This window comes from Pseudorasbora parva, chromosome 19 (assembly GCF_024679245.1).
Source record: "Pseudorasbora parva isolate DD20220531a chromosome 19, ASM2467924v1, whole genome shotgun sequence".
Lineage (NCBI taxonomy): Eukaryota > Metazoa > Chordata > Actinopteri > Cypriniformes > Gobionidae > Pseudorasbora > Pseudorasbora parva.
The window spans coordinates 13270817-13289231 of NC_090190.1; the positions used below are offsets into that span (position 1 = coordinate 13270817).

General features: G+C 37.6%; 1 protein-coding gene across 1 annotated transcript; it reads right to left on the bottom strand.

Annotated features, from left to right (window-relative positions):
* Nucleotides 1-233: 233 nt before the first annotated feature.
* Nucleotides 234-18137, bottom strand: mfsd2ab (MFSD2 lysolipid transporter A, lysophospholipid b). The gene is made up of 14 exons (XM_067425870.1): nt 17790-18137; nt 15466-15591; nt 13963-14087; nt 9468-9591; nt 9292-9370; nt 9044-9213; nt 8871-8961; nt 7066-7184; nt 6827-6910; nt 3013-3096; nt 2817-2929; nt 2582-2725; nt 2113-2289; nt 234-1926 (listed from the first exon to the last, which is right to left on the bottom strand). The coding sequence occupies exons 1-14, from the start codon at nt 17874-17876 to the stop codon at nt 1803-1805; spliced, it is 1647 nt and encodes a 548-aa protein (XP_067281971.1). The 5' UTR covers nt 17877-18137; the 3' UTR covers nt 234-1802.
* Nucleotides 18138-18415: the final 278 nt, after the last annotated feature.

Below are 18415 nucleotides of genomic sequence, written 5' to 3' on the forward strand. Positions count from 1 at the left end.
CCGTTACTGTAATATCAAACGGGGTTAGGTGTAAATGAACTATGATTTTATTATTGTAAAACATGTTTTTGTTTTGTTTTGGGGGGGGGGGGGGGGTTGCAGATTGATAAGCATTTGTAGAGCCAAACTATGGTTAATTTCTGGTTACCGGGGTTTAAACTACAATAATCATGTTATTTGGTAGTAAAACCAAGGCTAATTTATGTAATCCTGAAGCAAGAAAATTAAGATCCTTGAATATTAATTAGTATTTATTAAACATTGTAACATGACTTTTAAATAACTACACATGTACATTTATAACAATTCCATCCCAAAAAATGTTTAATCTTTGTACAAACATCAACACATTATATACAATAACTGTAATTTTTGATACCAGAATATGGAAACTGGTGTTATTGAAAAAAAAAGAAATGTCACAGATGCATCAATATAAAATTGACACGTGTAAGACAACGGTATTACCTCAGAACATCCAAAAATGCACTGAGAAGATTTAAATTTGCATTATGTACATATGTATAACATACAGCACTTTACACAAATGTTATTTACAAGTAATTCCATTTTCCCCAGGCATCTAGAAAATGAATAAAGTCTGGACTATGTACATGTTTCACATAGTAGGGAAACACTTGGCATTCAAACTTTTGACACTTAAGTTCCAGGTACAGAACTGACATTATTACTTCACAAAACAATACGATAAAACAAAATGGACACGGACACAACACTAGCAGACCAGGCAGTAATCAGATTCATTTAACACCTAAACAAACAGCAGTGTCACCTGTAAAACACAATGATTGGCTTTTCCATAGGAATTATTGGCATATTAGACATAAATCAGCAGTGACTATTCTAATTGCCCTTATTTTACTGACAGAGACCCTTAAACAAGATAAATTAAGGAAGAGGGGAGAAACATACGTAAATCAAAATCAACATATGATTTAAAACAAAAGTAATAAATACTTAAATAATCATGTTCACCAATTGATCATACATTAACTCCACACACTCTGATGGCATCCTGCTAGTTCATTGCCTCAGTTGTCAGCAGTACTTTTCATTCACACTTCAGAACTTTGAACACTATCTTCCAATCTAAAGCATTGAAGGATCAAATATGTAAGTGTATCCCTCAGCGCATCCCTCTAAAAGAGCTCTGTATGCCCCACGAGAGCAGAAACGGATAAAAAGGAACACATTAGAAGGGTGCGCGAAGAAAAGTAATACAAGAAATAAACAATAACCCTTTGTGTGAAATACTAAAGTTTGATGTAATCAAACCCCACTTAGGTCTCATGGTTTCAAGTTTGCTTATTCAGTTAGATGCACAAATAGTATTTATAAATATTAAATTACATAAAGTGTACAGTTTCACATATATTCCTTCCAAAATGCACCTTTCAATCTCGATTGAAATGCATTTTTTGGTTTTAGCACCTAAAAACCTTTTTTAAATGTTTCAAGTTTCTTCTTCCGGCAGACGTGTCCCACCTCAGATAAAAATGTTTAGTGCCGTATAGATGTGTGCTTATTAAAGCTGGCTGTTTTTGGACATCGCTTTGAGATCCTATGCCAGCGAGCAGCACAAGTGCAGGTGACAAGCACACACAGGCCCACCCTTCGGTTTTGTAACCTTGGGAAACATTTCTAGCGTCCTTTAGCACTTGCAACTGGAAATGGCAAGGCACTTTGAACTTGAGCTGGCAAAGGCTTGGTTTCAAGTCGATCCGCTTTTGTGTAAGGGATATATGGGTGGAAGTTTTCAGCCATTCGGCAGCATGGTTGGTTCAAAGTATCCACTCAGTTTGTTTTGGCTCTGTTGGTCCAACGCAAGGTCCTGTCGAGGGTTCTGGTTCTATTAAAACCAAATTGGAGTCTGCAAAGTCCGCTTCTGAGTCGATCTCATTTTCTCTAAGAGAGTCACACAGGACAAAGTTAGGCAAAACCAGTGGATCACAGCCAAAAATATTAAAGCACAAGAATGCCATTTAATCAGCTTTAGAGTTAAAAGTACCATGTTAACTTAAAGATTTCGAGAATGTTGAGCTGGCTTAGCTTATTTTAGCAAGACGTGGTAGATTCAATATGGGGTTTTACCGTAGATCATTAAGATGTTTGCGGTTGTATTGCCTCTTTTCCTCGTTGATTGGATAGGAGATGAATATAAGCAGCCCGATAATGATCAAGATTATCGGAGCCGCAGACACCAGGATCTTCAAGGTTAAATCAACTTGGGGAGGTTGCGTGCAACCTCTCGTCACGTAACCGGCAAAACTGTTTCAAAGAGCAAGAAGCGAGAGATTAGCATGCTATTAATGTTCACTGAGATAAATCCAACCTCATGACTGATCGCAGAATCTCACATGAAGCACTGTCCTACATGGTCACGGTCTCCAAAGCCAAAAGAGAGGCACTAATCGCATTATATCACATACAAGGAGGCCAGACTGATTCTCATAAAGTAAAACAAAAATCCAGGCTTATTGGATCATGCAGACTCTAATCTAACTTTAAAAGCATAGGTGGTTTCAAATAGGATTTTGTGTACAAGACTATGGAAACTTACTCAAGACTGAGAGTTGAGACCCCCAAGGAGACTCCAGATGCAAACTTGGTGAAGAACACATAGAAGGAGTAGAAGATGGCTTCATGGCCCTGAGAAGCAGGATTGTGGACTTTAAAATCATCCACGACGTCGGGAAGCATGGACCTGAGCACATAGGAAAACGCACATGAATACTATGCATTCAATTTAGAAGCGTACACTTTTTCGGAATATTTTATAATCATTGGGTGCTCACCAGGGCAGGAGAAAGGCCGCCGCAACACTGACTCCAGCAGCAAAAGACACAATGTATGTCACATAAAGACTGCTTGGCACCAGGACTACAGAGATCAGAAAAGGCACCACAGACTGCAAAGAGAATAAAAACCATCAGTAACTGGAATCTGATGCTGTAGGCCAGTAAAGGTTTGTGTGCCACTGCCAGTACTTACTGTAGTTCCAATATACACGGCAGTCTTCTTGCCAAATTTCGTGAGGAACCATTGCCAAAATGGGATAGCAAGTGTGGCAGAGAGCTAAAAGAGGAATTAAAAATAGAATTGGCTCAATGAGTATGCTGGATAAAAACAGAAGAGTTAAAAAAAAGGGTGTTTAAAATATGCTTCAAGTTCTATTCAAGTTGCTTTTACTGTATATGGTTTTGAAAAACTTTTATACCGTTTCCAACAGAATTAATACTTCAGTACATGCAAGTGTACACACCTAAAAGTTATGTATATTTTTAAAAGGTAAAAAGAACATGACACACACACACACAATTATATAACCCAATAACACAAACTAATTTGTTATAAAAGGTCAAATGTGATATTTTAAGAGACTTATTGACTGACAGTATCAGATTCTGCAGGGGTCCTGTACAATGTCCAAAAACGCTGACTAAGACTAAATTAACATGCATTATTGTCGACAAAAAAGGACGAGACTAAAATGTTTTTTATAAAATAAAAACTAAGATTAAATCTCTCTTCAATTTCATCAACAATCGTCTCTACTTTTTCATCACGAGGTGAATATTGAGCTAAATTTGGCGCACTTAAAGGCTTAGTTCAACCAAAAAAAAAAATGATTTCATTAATTACTCACCCTCATGTCGTTGGACACCCGTAAGACCTTCGTTCATCTTCTGAACACAAACGAAGATATTTTTGTTGAAAGCTGATGGCTGAGAAAGGCTTCAGAAAGGCCGCCATTGGCATTCAGTACATTCCCACTCACAAGATCCATAAAGGCACTAAACACATCGATACAAAGTCCATCTCACTACAGTGGCTGTACAATAATTTTACAATGCGACAAAAACAGTTTTTGCACGCACAAAAATCTAAATGATGACTTTATCCACCAAGTTATTGACGTGAACTCGGCGCACGCGCGAGAATATGACGCAGCTCCACCGTTCGAATACATGACCCGGAAGAGGAGGAGCGCCGCTATCGCGTGAGTTCACGTCCGATACCTACACGGAAGACAATATCTTGGAGGATAAAGTCATTATTTTGATTTTTTTGCAATAATTGTAAAATGATTGTACAGCCACTGTAGTGAGATGGACTTTGTATCGATGTGTTTAGTGCCTTTATGGGTCTTGTCAGTGGGAATGTACTGAATGCCAATGGAGGCCTTTCTGAAGCCTTTCTCAGCCCTCAGCTTTCAACAAAAAAATCTTCATATGTGTTCCAAAGATGAACGAAGGTCTTACGGGTGTCCAACAACATGAGGGTGAGTAATTACTGAAATAATTTTCATTTTTACGTGGTTTACGAGGTTACGTGGCTCATGAGCTTAAGCCAGCGCTGTCAAAACATTGAATAGACAACAGCTTCACTATACAGGTAAACAGAACAGTAATGAACATTTTGAGAAGAACTTTAGGTTGTAAAAACTATTTGTGCAATAATTATGGTTCATTAATGAGCACTTAAAATATTTTTCTTTTTCTTTTCTAATATATGTATTATTTATATTACTATTAGTGTAGTTATTAAGGTTAAAATAGACAATTCCAATGCAAAGAGGCAAATTTAGAGTCATTTTGTGGATGGAAATATAACAATTCTCATTTGTAATCATATGGTTTACCCACTTGGTGCCTGTATGGCTCTTTAATAAATAAATATACATGCATCTAGACTAGATTTCCTTAAATGTGAAATTTTGAAACATTGATACCTTGCATCCTAATATTTTTTTTAAATTAAAATTATACAAGCACACACAAATAAATATTACTGAATGAGAGCAAATATAATTTAACCCAATAAAAGTTTAAAATAGTGGTTAAAAAGGCAAACTTATATTCCCTTATATGTACAGTAGGCAATATGTATGTATAAATGTATGTATGTATATGTATATATATATATATATATATATATATATATATATATATATATATATATATATATATATATATATATATATATATATATATATATATATATATATATATATGAATTGATACTGATCGAAATCGGTACACTTAACAAAGTTGCATTTTGCATTCAACAGAAACCATTCAAGTGTATTTTGTCTGGTAAACATGACATTTAACCAATATTTAATTTGTGTGAAACACTATTTGACTGAAATGGTATTAGAAATAATCTCAGAAATAATTTATGTAAAATAAAGACTCAAATGTTTTAACTAAAACTTGACAAAGAAATATTGAGTTTTCTTTTGACTTAAACTAGACTAAAATGACAAGACTTTTAGTTGACTAAGATACATTGAATCGTCTTTTAACTAAAACTAGACTAAAATGACAAGACTTTTAGTTGACTGAAACTAAAACTAAAAAAGATATGTGAATGACTAAATATGACAAACTAACAAGCACATTTAGCATAAGACTAAGACTAAATTAAAAATAGGTAACAAAATTAACACTAAACTGACATCTCTTTACAAGTACAGTTAACACACTGCACTGCAAGACAGATAATGTGCATAAACAAAACTTTAGCTAAGTCTTTAAATCTGCAAAAGTTATACAGGTTCATACAAGAATGCTTCTGAACACACCTTTCTAACAGCAGCATTGGAATGTTGTCTTGTGTTGTGTGTGTAGGACAATGCCTGAAAATGTTCTCTTCGTGCATTCTCAATCATAGTTCAGTTCAGTTCAGTTCAGTTCAGAGTCCCTGAGAGAGGATTATTGTAGTCAGGAGACTGAGTTTGACTACAATAGTTCTCTCTTATTGAACATGAATTGTTGAATGACGTTGGGCTTTGAACATTTAGAGAACAAAAGCACAAGAACAAGACATTGTTCTCCACAACTAGACGATAATAGGGAAGCTCAAATAGGGAAGAGCAAGATTATTCGATGATACTAGTGCTGCTAGTCAGCTTGCACATACTAGTGTTTACTTTTTTTGCACATTTAATGTTTTGCTTTATATTTTTCAAAGGCTACATTTAAATGATCATGTTAAATGTTACATTTTAAAACGTACATATTTCGAAAAGTGTATATCTGGAGCAGATTTTCTTTGTTTTGTTTGTTTGCATGCGTTCCTTTTCTTTGTGGCGCTCGCGGCGGGTTCCAAGAAATGTCCCTGCGGAACATGAGCCAGGTGAGGAAGTGTTGTGAAAGTCTACACAACTTTTCAGTTCTCTTTTATGTCATGCCAAACAACAATTTTGCTTACTTATAGGCTTGTTATGCTATCGGTTATGAGGGACAATATGGTATGAAATTTGATATCGGATAAAAGGAGAAGCGTTATGAATTAAACCTACTTGACACTTGAAGAGTTCCTATATCATACTAACAAAGAGAATACACTTAAATAAGGTATAGTTGTCAACACGTCAAATGTACTTTTTTGGGGGCGTTGGTTAACTAGTCAATTGCAAAATGTACATTTAAACCTTGATGCAATTAGTCATTGCGCAAATCTCTAGATTCCAATACTTTAGTCTAGACAGTGACAACCTTTGTGAAATTGTGACATTCCATGGGTAAAACCACAAGTTGTCTGTGGGGTAATAATGAAAATACTACTCCGTTCAGATGAACAGCCCAAATAGATCTTGTGTAATGCAAATAGTAAAATGCATTATATAAATCGACCCATATTAGGTACTTTCCTTTTGTACACTTGTCAGTCAAAATGTCCCTTTCAATCACTCCACAATGACAGCTCCTCTCTCCTTACAGACTGTATAGAGTCTTTAAGCATTCAAAAAGCACATTCAAAACATATTCTAAAAGATTGAGCCCTTTATTATGCTTACCATAATGACGAGCAGGATGTTTTGGAAGTCATTCCTAAAGCCCAGGGTGTAGCTACAAAACAGTGCAAAGTTCCCCTCTAGAAACTGCAAGAAATATTTATAGACATAATAAGCTGCATAATAAGACACATTAGCAAAGCCAAACAAATAACGAGTTTGTCTATGGTGGTCACTGTTTAAACAACCAAAGTATCTGCTGGTGACCATGGCTCAACCGGAATCATTTGCACAAGACTCACCATAAAGGCCAGAGAGGTGAAGAGGAAGCCCATGACCAGCTTGGCATATGGACCGTAACCCATTACCATACGAATGCCCTGGAAAAACGAGATGGGCTCAGTCCTAACCCTGCATGTCTCTGTTTAAAAAGAAGAGAGAGGCAAGGTGAGATGATGGAAAGGGGACACCGAATCAAACAACGTGCGCTACAACAAATGCAATGAATATCAGCGCGCTGGGGAAAAAACTAACTTTTCTAAAATACATTTTCAGCTGTTACCTACTAAAGAGTAAAAACAAAGGGAATTGGTGCGCACATTATATACGTGTTAATTATCTGATAGAATAAGCCGCACAAGAAAGAATGTTTAATCGCTTGTACTCTTCCATGAGCATAGGCATGATAAGTCAGGAGTGTGCTTGTCTTTCCTCTCATCTCGCATAGGCCTGCTTGTTAAGGCTCAATATTTTGGTTCAAAATAAACGACACTGGAGAACACCAATAACGACCTTCTTTTACCATGCGCCACATTTAGACACCTCTCTGTGCTGTGAAAGCTAATCACCCTGCTAAGCTTATTCACTGGCATTTCCCTGGGACCAGCTGAGCTCCGCTTGTGTGACAACTACTGACTCAAAGTAACCTGATCAGTGTATAGAAAAGCCCTGGGAACATCTGCAATTGACTGTACGATGTGCACAGTTTATACATATTTGGTCCGTTTGGGTCAAAAGACATTGAAGGGATAGTTCCCCTTCAATAGGCTTTAATTACGATCACAGATTTGATGTTGGCTGATTGATGTTTGGTCGATTTCCTGCATTTAAAGGAAGTGTGTGTAAGATTGTAGCCAAAACTGGTACTGCGGTTTATTCCCTCCCCCTGACTTGAGGTTGCCAGATAGGCTGCAGGATCCAGCAGTCACGTTTATAGATCTATGGTAACTAGAGCAGAGCTGGCAACCCAGATGCAGAAACACTACTGACTTTGTGATTGGTAGATATGTGGAGGGTGGAGCTTCAGGCCGAAACATCAACATCAGTTGAGGGCTGCAACAACAACTTTTAAATGACAATATCCTGGCCGGACTACTGTTGTCAGTGATATATTAACATGATTCCTTAATGTCTAGTGACATATCAGGGCCATTTTATGATTAATTGAAATAAATTTCTTACATACAGTTCCTTACATCCTAAACTTTGCATACTTTTTAGATGTGTATATCTATATAAATGGTTGTCAACATTTTTAGCATATTAGAAGTCCTCATAGCTAACAGGCATGGACTAAAAGATTAAAAGTAATCCTTACATTTTGTGTGGTCTTTAAAGAAGAATCACTGTCACTTTTGATCTATTTAATCATTGCTGAATGAAAGTATTAATTTCTTCTTAATCATAATGCCCTCAAACTTTTGAATGGTAAAGGGGTTTTAACTGTTAAAAAGATTTTCTGTTGAACTTTCTATTTATAAAGAATTCTGAAAATGTATTAGTTTCCACAACATGACTGTTTTCAACATTGATGAGAAGCAGCAAATCAGCATATCAGAATGATTTCTGATGGATCATGTGACACTGAAGACTGGAGTAATGATGCCAAAAATTATATATTACAACAGAAAACTGCTCTTTTATATTTTAATAATATTTTACAAAATTACAGTTTTAACATATTTTTAAAATCAATAAATGATCAAATCCAGCCTTGTCTTGAGAGACTTATTTCAAAAACATTCAAAATCTGTGCAAGTTTAGTTACATCAAAAGCAGAACATCATTAGTAAAATTGTTGGATCTTTGCAATAGCACCAGCACATACCTTTTCGTTCTTTCACACCAAGAAACAAGACCACGGCACAGATAACATAAATGATGCAGATGACACCAGATGCGATCATGTAAGCATTTCTCTGTGGGAACCATAAGAGACCAGGTATTTAATACCAATGTAACAAGAACTTTAATCAAAAAAATAACAAAACAAATCCTTACCAGATGCTCTAGTGAAACATGAGGCTCAGTGATGTTGACCTTAGAAGCCACCTGTAGATCTGTGGAGTTTAGGTCCACTCCAGAACTGATACAGGGAGCGTTAGCCATTCCCACAATCTGACCTTGAACAGCCGTGCCAATGAGCGTGCCCAAAACCTCAACAGTCATTCCTGAGATAGCGGGTTAGAGGTTAGTGGTGCAAATGGGAAACAGTGGACATAGCTAGCTGAAGATGCTTGAAAACTCACGGTAGGCTGTTGCGGAATCCCTCTCTTTCTGTTCAGTGCTGATAAACATGGTAAGAGCAGAGTACGGTACATGGAAGCACTGTTTTTTGGGGAAACAGAAGATGGCAAAAGGTTAAAAGAAATTTAGGCAAAACCATACAGGCTACAACTTAGGGTTGTATAAAATTGTTACTCACTGTCTGTAACGTTTGGAAGAGGCAGTAGAAGATCAGGTACCAGATAACCTTTCCTTGGTCAAAAGGCGGCACGTACCAGATGAGGAAATAGCACAACACAGCAAATGGGGTAGACAGAACGATCCTGTATGGAAAAAGATATATGACATTAGTAAAAATGTACACAAAAAGGTAACTTCAAAGGGGGGGGGGACCTACTGCTCTAATGCTATTTCATGCATTCTTTCTGTGTGTGCGTGTGTGCGTGCGTGTGTTTGTGTGTGTATGGTGTGTTTGTGTGTGTATGGTGTGTTTGTGTGTGTATGGTGTGTTTGTGTGTCTCCCTTTAGCCCCACCCACCACACTTCCAGGAGTTCAGCTGTTTTCTTAAAGAATCGGTGCAGCGTATTCAGAGATATGAGGAAAGCAATACTACTAGTATTTCCTGTTTCCATTCCTTCTTTTCTGTGATTAAAAAATATGACGTTATCACAAGTTGCGAAACGGACAGTGATGAAAGAATTGATTGGATAACTTCCTGTCTTTGTAAAGCGAACAGGATGCTAAGGTGGAAATACAGCATCTGTTCTTATCTGTCATTTCTGTACAAGGAAATAGCATTTAAGGTACCTTAGGAATCTTAGAACTGAATGATGCCACACTTTGTTTTCCTGGTAAAGTGATTCAAAATGCAGAGTAGTAGTCCAAACAAACAAAAAAGTTTAGGGAAAAAGCGGAGCCTCACTTGGTAATTTTTATTAAACAGACCTTTACCGAATCAGAGCCCACAGAATTCCACTGATTTACACAGAACGTGAATGTTTGTATTCAGTTAGTACGTTCCACCCCCTTCTCCACCCCCTTGCTGTTTGTTTATTAAATATTTTGGTAAATTACACATTGCTTTCAGTTACTTATTAGACTTCAGTACCCAAAAGTGTAGCACTGCCCATGTTTAAAACCATTCTGCAGATTTTTACCCCACATTCAGTGCCAGGAAACATTTGCAGGATCTGAATGAAACCTGTATAAGTTACGGTTCTAGTTTAGGAGGGCACTGTGGTGAATTTCGATATTTGAGTCATGTTGTGAAGGTTAAATTAAGAATGTTACCTAATTTAATGGACACATATGTTCAGAATGATGAAGTACCACAAATACGCATTCAAATAACCTCAAAGGATCTACTGGCATCAGGCATGTGCAAAAACAAGCATTTTAGCCTCTATTCAAAAGTTTAATATGGTTAAATGATAAACCAATTGTAATAAACAGCGAACACTATAAAAAGTTCACACTACTAACATTTAGATTAGACTTCAGACTTTGCCTGCCCCAAACAAATAAATATTCGTCTATATAAACCTAATAGGTAAAAAAGATAGCACTGAGTTTGTTGGATTGAAGATTATAAGAGTGCATTGATGGTTATACCTTGGGGACTACAAACAAAACTCAAAACCATGTCTTTATTAATGACTGACAGCCATTTTGACTTAATATTTTATCCTACTATAATACTACAATATTATTATTCAATATCTATTCAATCTATGAAAACATTGGTTATGAAAATATACTGAATACATGTATAGTTTCTTGTATAAATATATTTTTAATTAAAAATATTTAATCAAAAAGCAAAAAAGGTACAGCTAGATAATAGTTTAAATAGTAACAAATCTCACTGTACCAGTAAGACATTTGAACTAAAATAACCCCTCAGCGCTCTGTATGCCGCCTTTAGACTTTGAGGCTGCTGGTCTGCCTTCCTTCGTTCTGATTGGACGACAGAGGTGGTGTGTTGTGGGTTGGACCACTCAAGAGATGACACAGTTTGCATACACCACCCAGCCCCCAAGGCATGCGTGCTGAAAAGAGGAATTCCTTACATCGGAGCCTGCAGCACGAGACAAATGTCTCTTTATTCATGCCATTTGCTGAATCAAACCTGACAATTCACACGGCATGAGTCTAGTACAAACAGAAAATGTTCATGGATTAAGGAAGATCAGAGATGTTCTCTGAATACCTTTTTTGAAGGTTCATTGTGCTCTGATAAACATTTGCGGTCATGTGTTGACATTTTCTTCAGTATTTCAGCTTGTCATTTCACATTGAAAATATAACTAACCCTTGTAATGATTTCTCATCCAGTATTATGATAGCTTAACTCACATGATTGTGACTATTAATAATACATGTGATGAAACATTGAGAAAATTCAATTACACAGGCTTGTGGTCCATATGATTCGCCATGGGGGTACTTAGAGGAGGAAAAAGTCCCCTCTCTCCCTCACATGTACCCATAACTATACCAAACAAACCGTTTTCATTTACTCCCAAGTGACACAGCACAGATCTGGGCATCACTAGAGATCTTCTAATGACACCACCGAGAGGTTATAAAACCTTGCTCAGATCAATGTCACTGAACGGAGCTTACTAGGGCAGAACTTAATCACCAGTTTCCTACAAGATTCCTTCACATGCTCTGGGTCCAGTTAGAAGACACACACATTCCTGAGCCCAACCCCCCATTCTCAGCACTTCCTCCGAGTGGTTTTCCAATTATTCATATAGTGAGTAAAGTCCTACTTCTAAGGTGTGGCGACAGCAACACTTCAAACTGACCATCGTATTAAAAAAAAGACGACTGAGAAAGTAAAAAATTGTGCCGTGTCTAATGTTAGACTTATGTCCATTTGTTGCCTTTGTCATTTATGCTAAAATTTCCCGTTTCCACTGTCACACAATAGGTAGTTTGGGACCAAATGCACATTTGCCTTGATATGTGATACAGTTCTGTAACACTAGCTAAGAAAGAAAAGCATGTAACTCATTTCTTCTTGTTGAATGCCAAAGTGTTTCACATTGATAAAGTGGTTTAGTCATGCATGTGATGTAGACTGGCTTGCTGAAAATGCAGATTGGCCAAAGGCAAAGCTACTGTGGTGTTTCCAGGCTGCCGCCCATCACGCCCCTAAACTCCACAAGAGAGCTCAGGGGGTTCTTAGCACACAAGTAGCCTCACACTTAGAAACATCACCAGGCACACTTGATTCTCTTACTTAAAAACTACAACCTCCTGATATTTCACAACGACAGAGAAATGGGTCAGAAGACAAAGCAAGTGACAGACCAGAGAGATTCATCTGGGATGTATTTTAAACACAACAAAGGAGGCCACTCAGTTAGAAAAGGGTATTGTGGAACATTTTTTTTCTAAAAAGAGAAAAAAGTTACTAAAGGCAACATGCTCCTTCAACCTTCTGAGTCTTGTTCGCTGCGTCACATAAGCCTCGTTTCCAAACTATCCGGAACAATTTGTACCAGGAACTTTTTTACCGTGAAGATTAGGCGAATTAGTCTGTGATGTAGGACTGCATGCGACTGCTCCTCCCAGTCAACGATGGACAGTAATCATTTTTGCACAACACTGTCTGCAACAATAACAAGTATGGAGGAGATTCAAGCTGTGCTGCTTTTGCTGATTATGTATAGGTTTACTAACTGTGCGTTCACACCGCCGGCGACGAGAGCGGCAAGGTGGCCAGAAGTCATTCATTTTCAATGGGAGCCGGGCGTTAGTTCCCAAGCAAAATATAAGAGAAGTTGATCATTGCTGTGCGGGTTTCCCTATCATTTATGACGAGATCATTCATAGTGATGTGTAATTTGTTAAGAAGTCGCACAACACTATTTTATAGGCGCTAGAACGCTCGTTGTTCAGCGGGTTCTGCAATTCATTCTTTCTTTCACATTTAAACGATTTCATGAGGTTAATTTATTCCCTACTTGTGGTCAGTGTATCCATCAACATGCTTGTTTGATTTGCGGCCTCTTTAAATACAGTTTAAAAAAAGAAATATCATTCGATCTACGTCAGAGCGGCAGCGCGTCCACAAAGCTTTCTACAGCGTCGTTGGCAGGGCGGCAAGAGCGAATTTTGACGCTCTCGCCGGCGGCGGTGTGAACGCACGGTAAAGAGGTAACTAACAAAACGGCAGAAAAGAGCACTGATACAAAAGCGTATTCTGAAAGATTGTAAAACTACATTTATTTTATTATCAGCTATTATGGTTATTATTTACTGTGAGATGGCTGAGACAAACGCGCACCATCAGACAGAAAGAGCAAGACTATTCACTGAACGCAGAACGAACCTCGCAAAAGACTTTTAAAAATGCCGGATGAAATAAAATGCTGCGTGAGCTCAACCAATCAGCATGTTCAGCGCCCAAGTCCCACCCTCGAAAGTTCCTGAACTTTGGAAAAGTACAACATCGCGAACAGGGCCGTTTGGAGGGGGAAATATTTACCCGGAACATTATTTTGACCCTGGTTCCTGCGGTCAAAACACATTGAGTACCACCCCCATAGTCCCTAGTTCCTGGGAAAAGTTCCTGCAGTGGAAACGCTGCTATAATTTAACATCAAGGTATGAATTCGCATAGACCTGGACAGTAGCGCATTGGAGAAATCCAATTAAACTGAGGTTAGGAAAGACATACCAGGGCATCATTCGTCCAAATCTTGTCCATGGACTCCGGCTGACCAGAAAACCCACAGTAGGGTCTGTGATGGCATCCCATGCTCGACCCACAAACAAAATGATGGAGGCATAAAAAGGGTCCAACTATTGAGAAAAGAGAAAGACATGCGCGTCATCACCTTACCTAAAACACACATCACTGATTGAGATTTTCCACGAACTTATTTAGCATTAGAATGGTGGACTAAATTATACAGTATGAACTAACAGGTGAAAAATCAATATGAAAGATTAATTTTAAAAAAAAGAACATGGAAAGAATTCTGCACTTAAAATATTAAATTTCTTTAATAGTAAAAATCTCTGTTAAAGCTCTTTTAAACAGCCTATTTGGGTGAGAGAAAAAACTATTCTCTTGATAAAGAAAAGATGCAACACTATATATTAGTGAAAGATATGATTTCTCACAATAAATCTACATGCTCTTTAAAGGGCTAGGCAGCATGTGAACCACAACAACTTCTGACAGAGTTCGGGAGGAGCACATGGGCCAGCCCAATGACCTTGAGATACAGGAGATCATAAACCACATGTCAAGCAAATGGAGTTCAGTTGAAACGGTTTACTTCCAGTACAACACACTTCTAAAACTGCTGGAGGACTCTGTGAAATGTTGCACAGACTAACTGCTTCATGCTGACATTTTGCATTGTATAAGAATAACTGTTAATTATGGGATTAATCACATTAGCAGAACTCCCGCTGGGAACCTGTCTACTGTAGTCCGTAGTTACATGACAAACACTGAAGGCTATTAGAACAATCCTATTCAGACTCTTTAATCTGGCCAATCAGCCTGCCAAGACTACAGTAGCCTCCAAAAGTTAATGGTATGAAAGACCTTTGAAATACCATTCATTTTCCAGTACAATTCCTCCTTTGTGACTGTACTTGTCGTCTCGGACTATGCAAGCAGGGGTTGTAAAGAAACCCACTGCCCCCTGAGGATCACAATCAGATTCTACATTTTACAAGTCAATCTGATCTTTTGTTATGAGGCCCTTTCCACAAACTCAAGGTACAAAACAGGGCCTGATTTTAAAAAAAAGATTGGGAAACAAAAGTCCAGTGTAACTCATTTACAGAAAATGCTGATCGTCAGTTTAAGGACATCAACTAAATATTATATATTTTGTATTCTAAGTGATTTTATTTTTTATTAATCTTTATTTATTTTTTCATTTTTATTATTTACTTGTTTTTTTTTTGCTAAATAGTGTTTCGTTTGGTCATTAAAACTAGTTTATTTAACACGTTTTAACACGTACTTAAGTATATTTTTAATAATTAAAGAAAAAACTGAAAAATGTATATCATATATCGAGATAATCAAGACCTGTGAAGTGGGATGGGCCAAAATCCTTTGATGTAATGTGGCGAAATCTAGTTACATTCAGTTGATCTATCAAAAAAAAAATGATATTCATACAAGTACGAATCAATCACACAGATCTCTACTCACCAAAGCAACATCCAACAGGTAGATCTGAAGGAAGAAGCCGATTGCACATCCTGTTATCTGATATGGTGCTCCTCCAATAGCATAACACAACTTGTTGCACACCGACAACCGGCCCTTTGAATCATCCTATTTTTTAAAAAAAGAAGAAGAAACAAGATGTTCATAAAGAAAAACTCCAAACAATTCAAAATATAGCAGGGAAGCTGAATTCAGTAATCTCTCAATTGGGATTTAAACTAACCTAATTGTGGTGTAAATAGGCTCACTGTGGCCAGACACGCTTGTAATTGGGCTTAAGTTGTTGAACGGCTTGGGTTTTCACTTTGAGACAAGCGTCGGTTTCAATTATGCTAATACGATGCATTTCTGCTTGACTTGCTGTTCGGTTTTAATCCAAACATAACCTCATTCCCCATACAACCATGTAGCTTCTATGATTTGGGTCAAGATATGAGCCCTCAAGCAAGAAATTCCAATAAACACAATCAGATGAGATCGGTTGTGCTCTATGATCAGCACATTAACTCACGGTAGATCAGCAATTTTTAAGAGAGTCAGAGACAGTAATTGCGGTCCAATATGAACTCATTTATCAAGTTATGTGAGGGTGTGATTTTCAGACCGTTTGGTGACTGCAGATACAGTCAGTAGCAGCTGAGTGTCTGTCGCATGCATCCTCCAAAAATAAACCATTAAAGTTGCAATGTGCAGACCATAAGTCACTACTACCTATGGCATTAATGCACATGGTGTTCCCATAAAGCATTTAACTCATGTTAAAGGACACTAGGACAATCTAAACATTGGATTACAGTCTTATGGATGAATGGTCCAACTGACTGACAGTGTAACAGAGATAACATGGCAGAAACAGAGAACAATTAACTGCTAAAGATTCTACTTCACAAAGGACTGTTAATAGAGGATTTGCTGGCATGGTGTGTGAGTTGGGCTTTCATTAATTCTGGATTGCATGCCTGTGGTCTTCGCTTGTAATGCCGAGACACAGTTTGGGGGTAAATAAAGTGGCTAAAAGGTCATGGAAGTATAGAAACACACTCAATGGTGTTGTAATGACACTAAACAGTGAAATTTGGCAGTTGAACAGGACATTTCCTCAAGATCCCAATCATTTCTAGGAACTCTAAAGTTATGATTCCCTTTGTTTTTGCGAGGACCCAGGTAAATATTAAGACACCAGCCAGCCCCGATTTACATTACAGGGTTTTAGATCAACTAGGAGCAATAAGGAAGCCTTTTGGGATGCAGCAACTATGGTGAATTTAGATTATCTACACCAGCAATAAAAGCATACCACGTTTTACAGCAATAAAGTCATATCACATAAAATCAGCCCCATAAAGCAATGCAAATTATGGGTTATGCATTCCAATGATGATGTGGCATATCTAGACTTGGATCCATATGGGGTCAGTTAATTAAAGCTTTGAGTTACAAGCCCAAATGTTGTTGATTGGTGGACTAATTGCTATTTAAATATTTAAGTACGGAATAATTGACGACAAACCATTGACTTATTCAAAATCAATGCAAATCCTAGTAATGTGGGCATAAAATCAGGAGTTGTACATTAATTTTCAGTCATTCAAAAATCTTTGAAAGCATGAGTTTATATGCACTTTTTGGACAATTTTTTTGTTCTAATTATTTATTTACATTAGTGCGAGTCTGTTTTTAAAACCCTTTTTTTCACAATATTTTAGGAAAGTGGTATGGAGCTGCATCTTGCACTTAATAAATAATAAATAATAATAATAAATGCCTTATCTGTCTGTCAGCCAATCAGAATAAACCAACATATAACAATTCAATTGTAATATTCCCCCCTCTCTTAATTAGTGTCACTATATTAAACAATTATTTGAGATATTGGGTTTAAGAGAAATTAAGAAACATTGTCTTTTATTTTTGTACGTTTAAATTTAAAATACTTCCGTTCAATTCAGTAGGCTCTGAACAAGCACAAAAATACCGGCAAGCACATTTCAATACATTCTCACAGACAGCAGAAGGGAATTCATACAGTGACTCCCATACAAACTCTCACACCGTGTAAGTTAAACGAGCAATGATGTGTGATAAAAATAAAACTCAGTCAGAGAATTCATGTGGAATCGGTCTAACGTTTCGCGAGCAATGCTGACGGGGCGTGCGCGCTCAATTTAACCAGACAAAACGACACGTAGATCAGCACAAGCCGCTCCTACGTGGCTGTTCAACGGAGAAATCACGGGAATGAAAATATGTGGGCTGCTAATAAGACTATAACTGAATAAAGGCATTCATTATTTTCAGTTTCTTACCTTGGCTGCCAATTTGATTCCATCTGGGCTGGGTTTTTGCAGTAGACTTGCATTTGAGTACTGCTCCGCGCCCTCTCCTCTTGCCATCTCGTTCTTAAAGATTTACGTTTAAAATCTCCTACGAACCCAGTTACTAAATGATACTGACAAAGAACGAAAACAAAAATATATCGGCGTGGTTAAAGAGAAAACACTGATCCGGTTGGCGTATCCGTTTTCTATGGAATCAACCTGTTTCCACCGATATCTGTATACGTTAAGCCGGCCGGGTGTAGTAGTAATTGAACAGAGATACTAACTCCGCCCCTTTAGACAGTGTCTCAAACAGCTCCCTAGTTCACTAGTCAGGTTCACTGAGCAGGACATAAGTCAATGGGCTGACTCCCTGATCAATACCCTGACTACTGAACTAGGGAGCCGATTGAGACGCACCCTCATTCATCTGACCCAAACCCAAAACCCCACCCTCCTTCTTCCACTCGTATGATTTTTCAACCTACGCCAGGGGCAAGGCACGCATGACGCATGTCATGACCGGACGCAATAAAGAAAATAATTTTGAAACCAGGTACCTATTGGGCATAGTACTGCTCATAATTATAGGCCATATGACTCAAGTTTGGTAC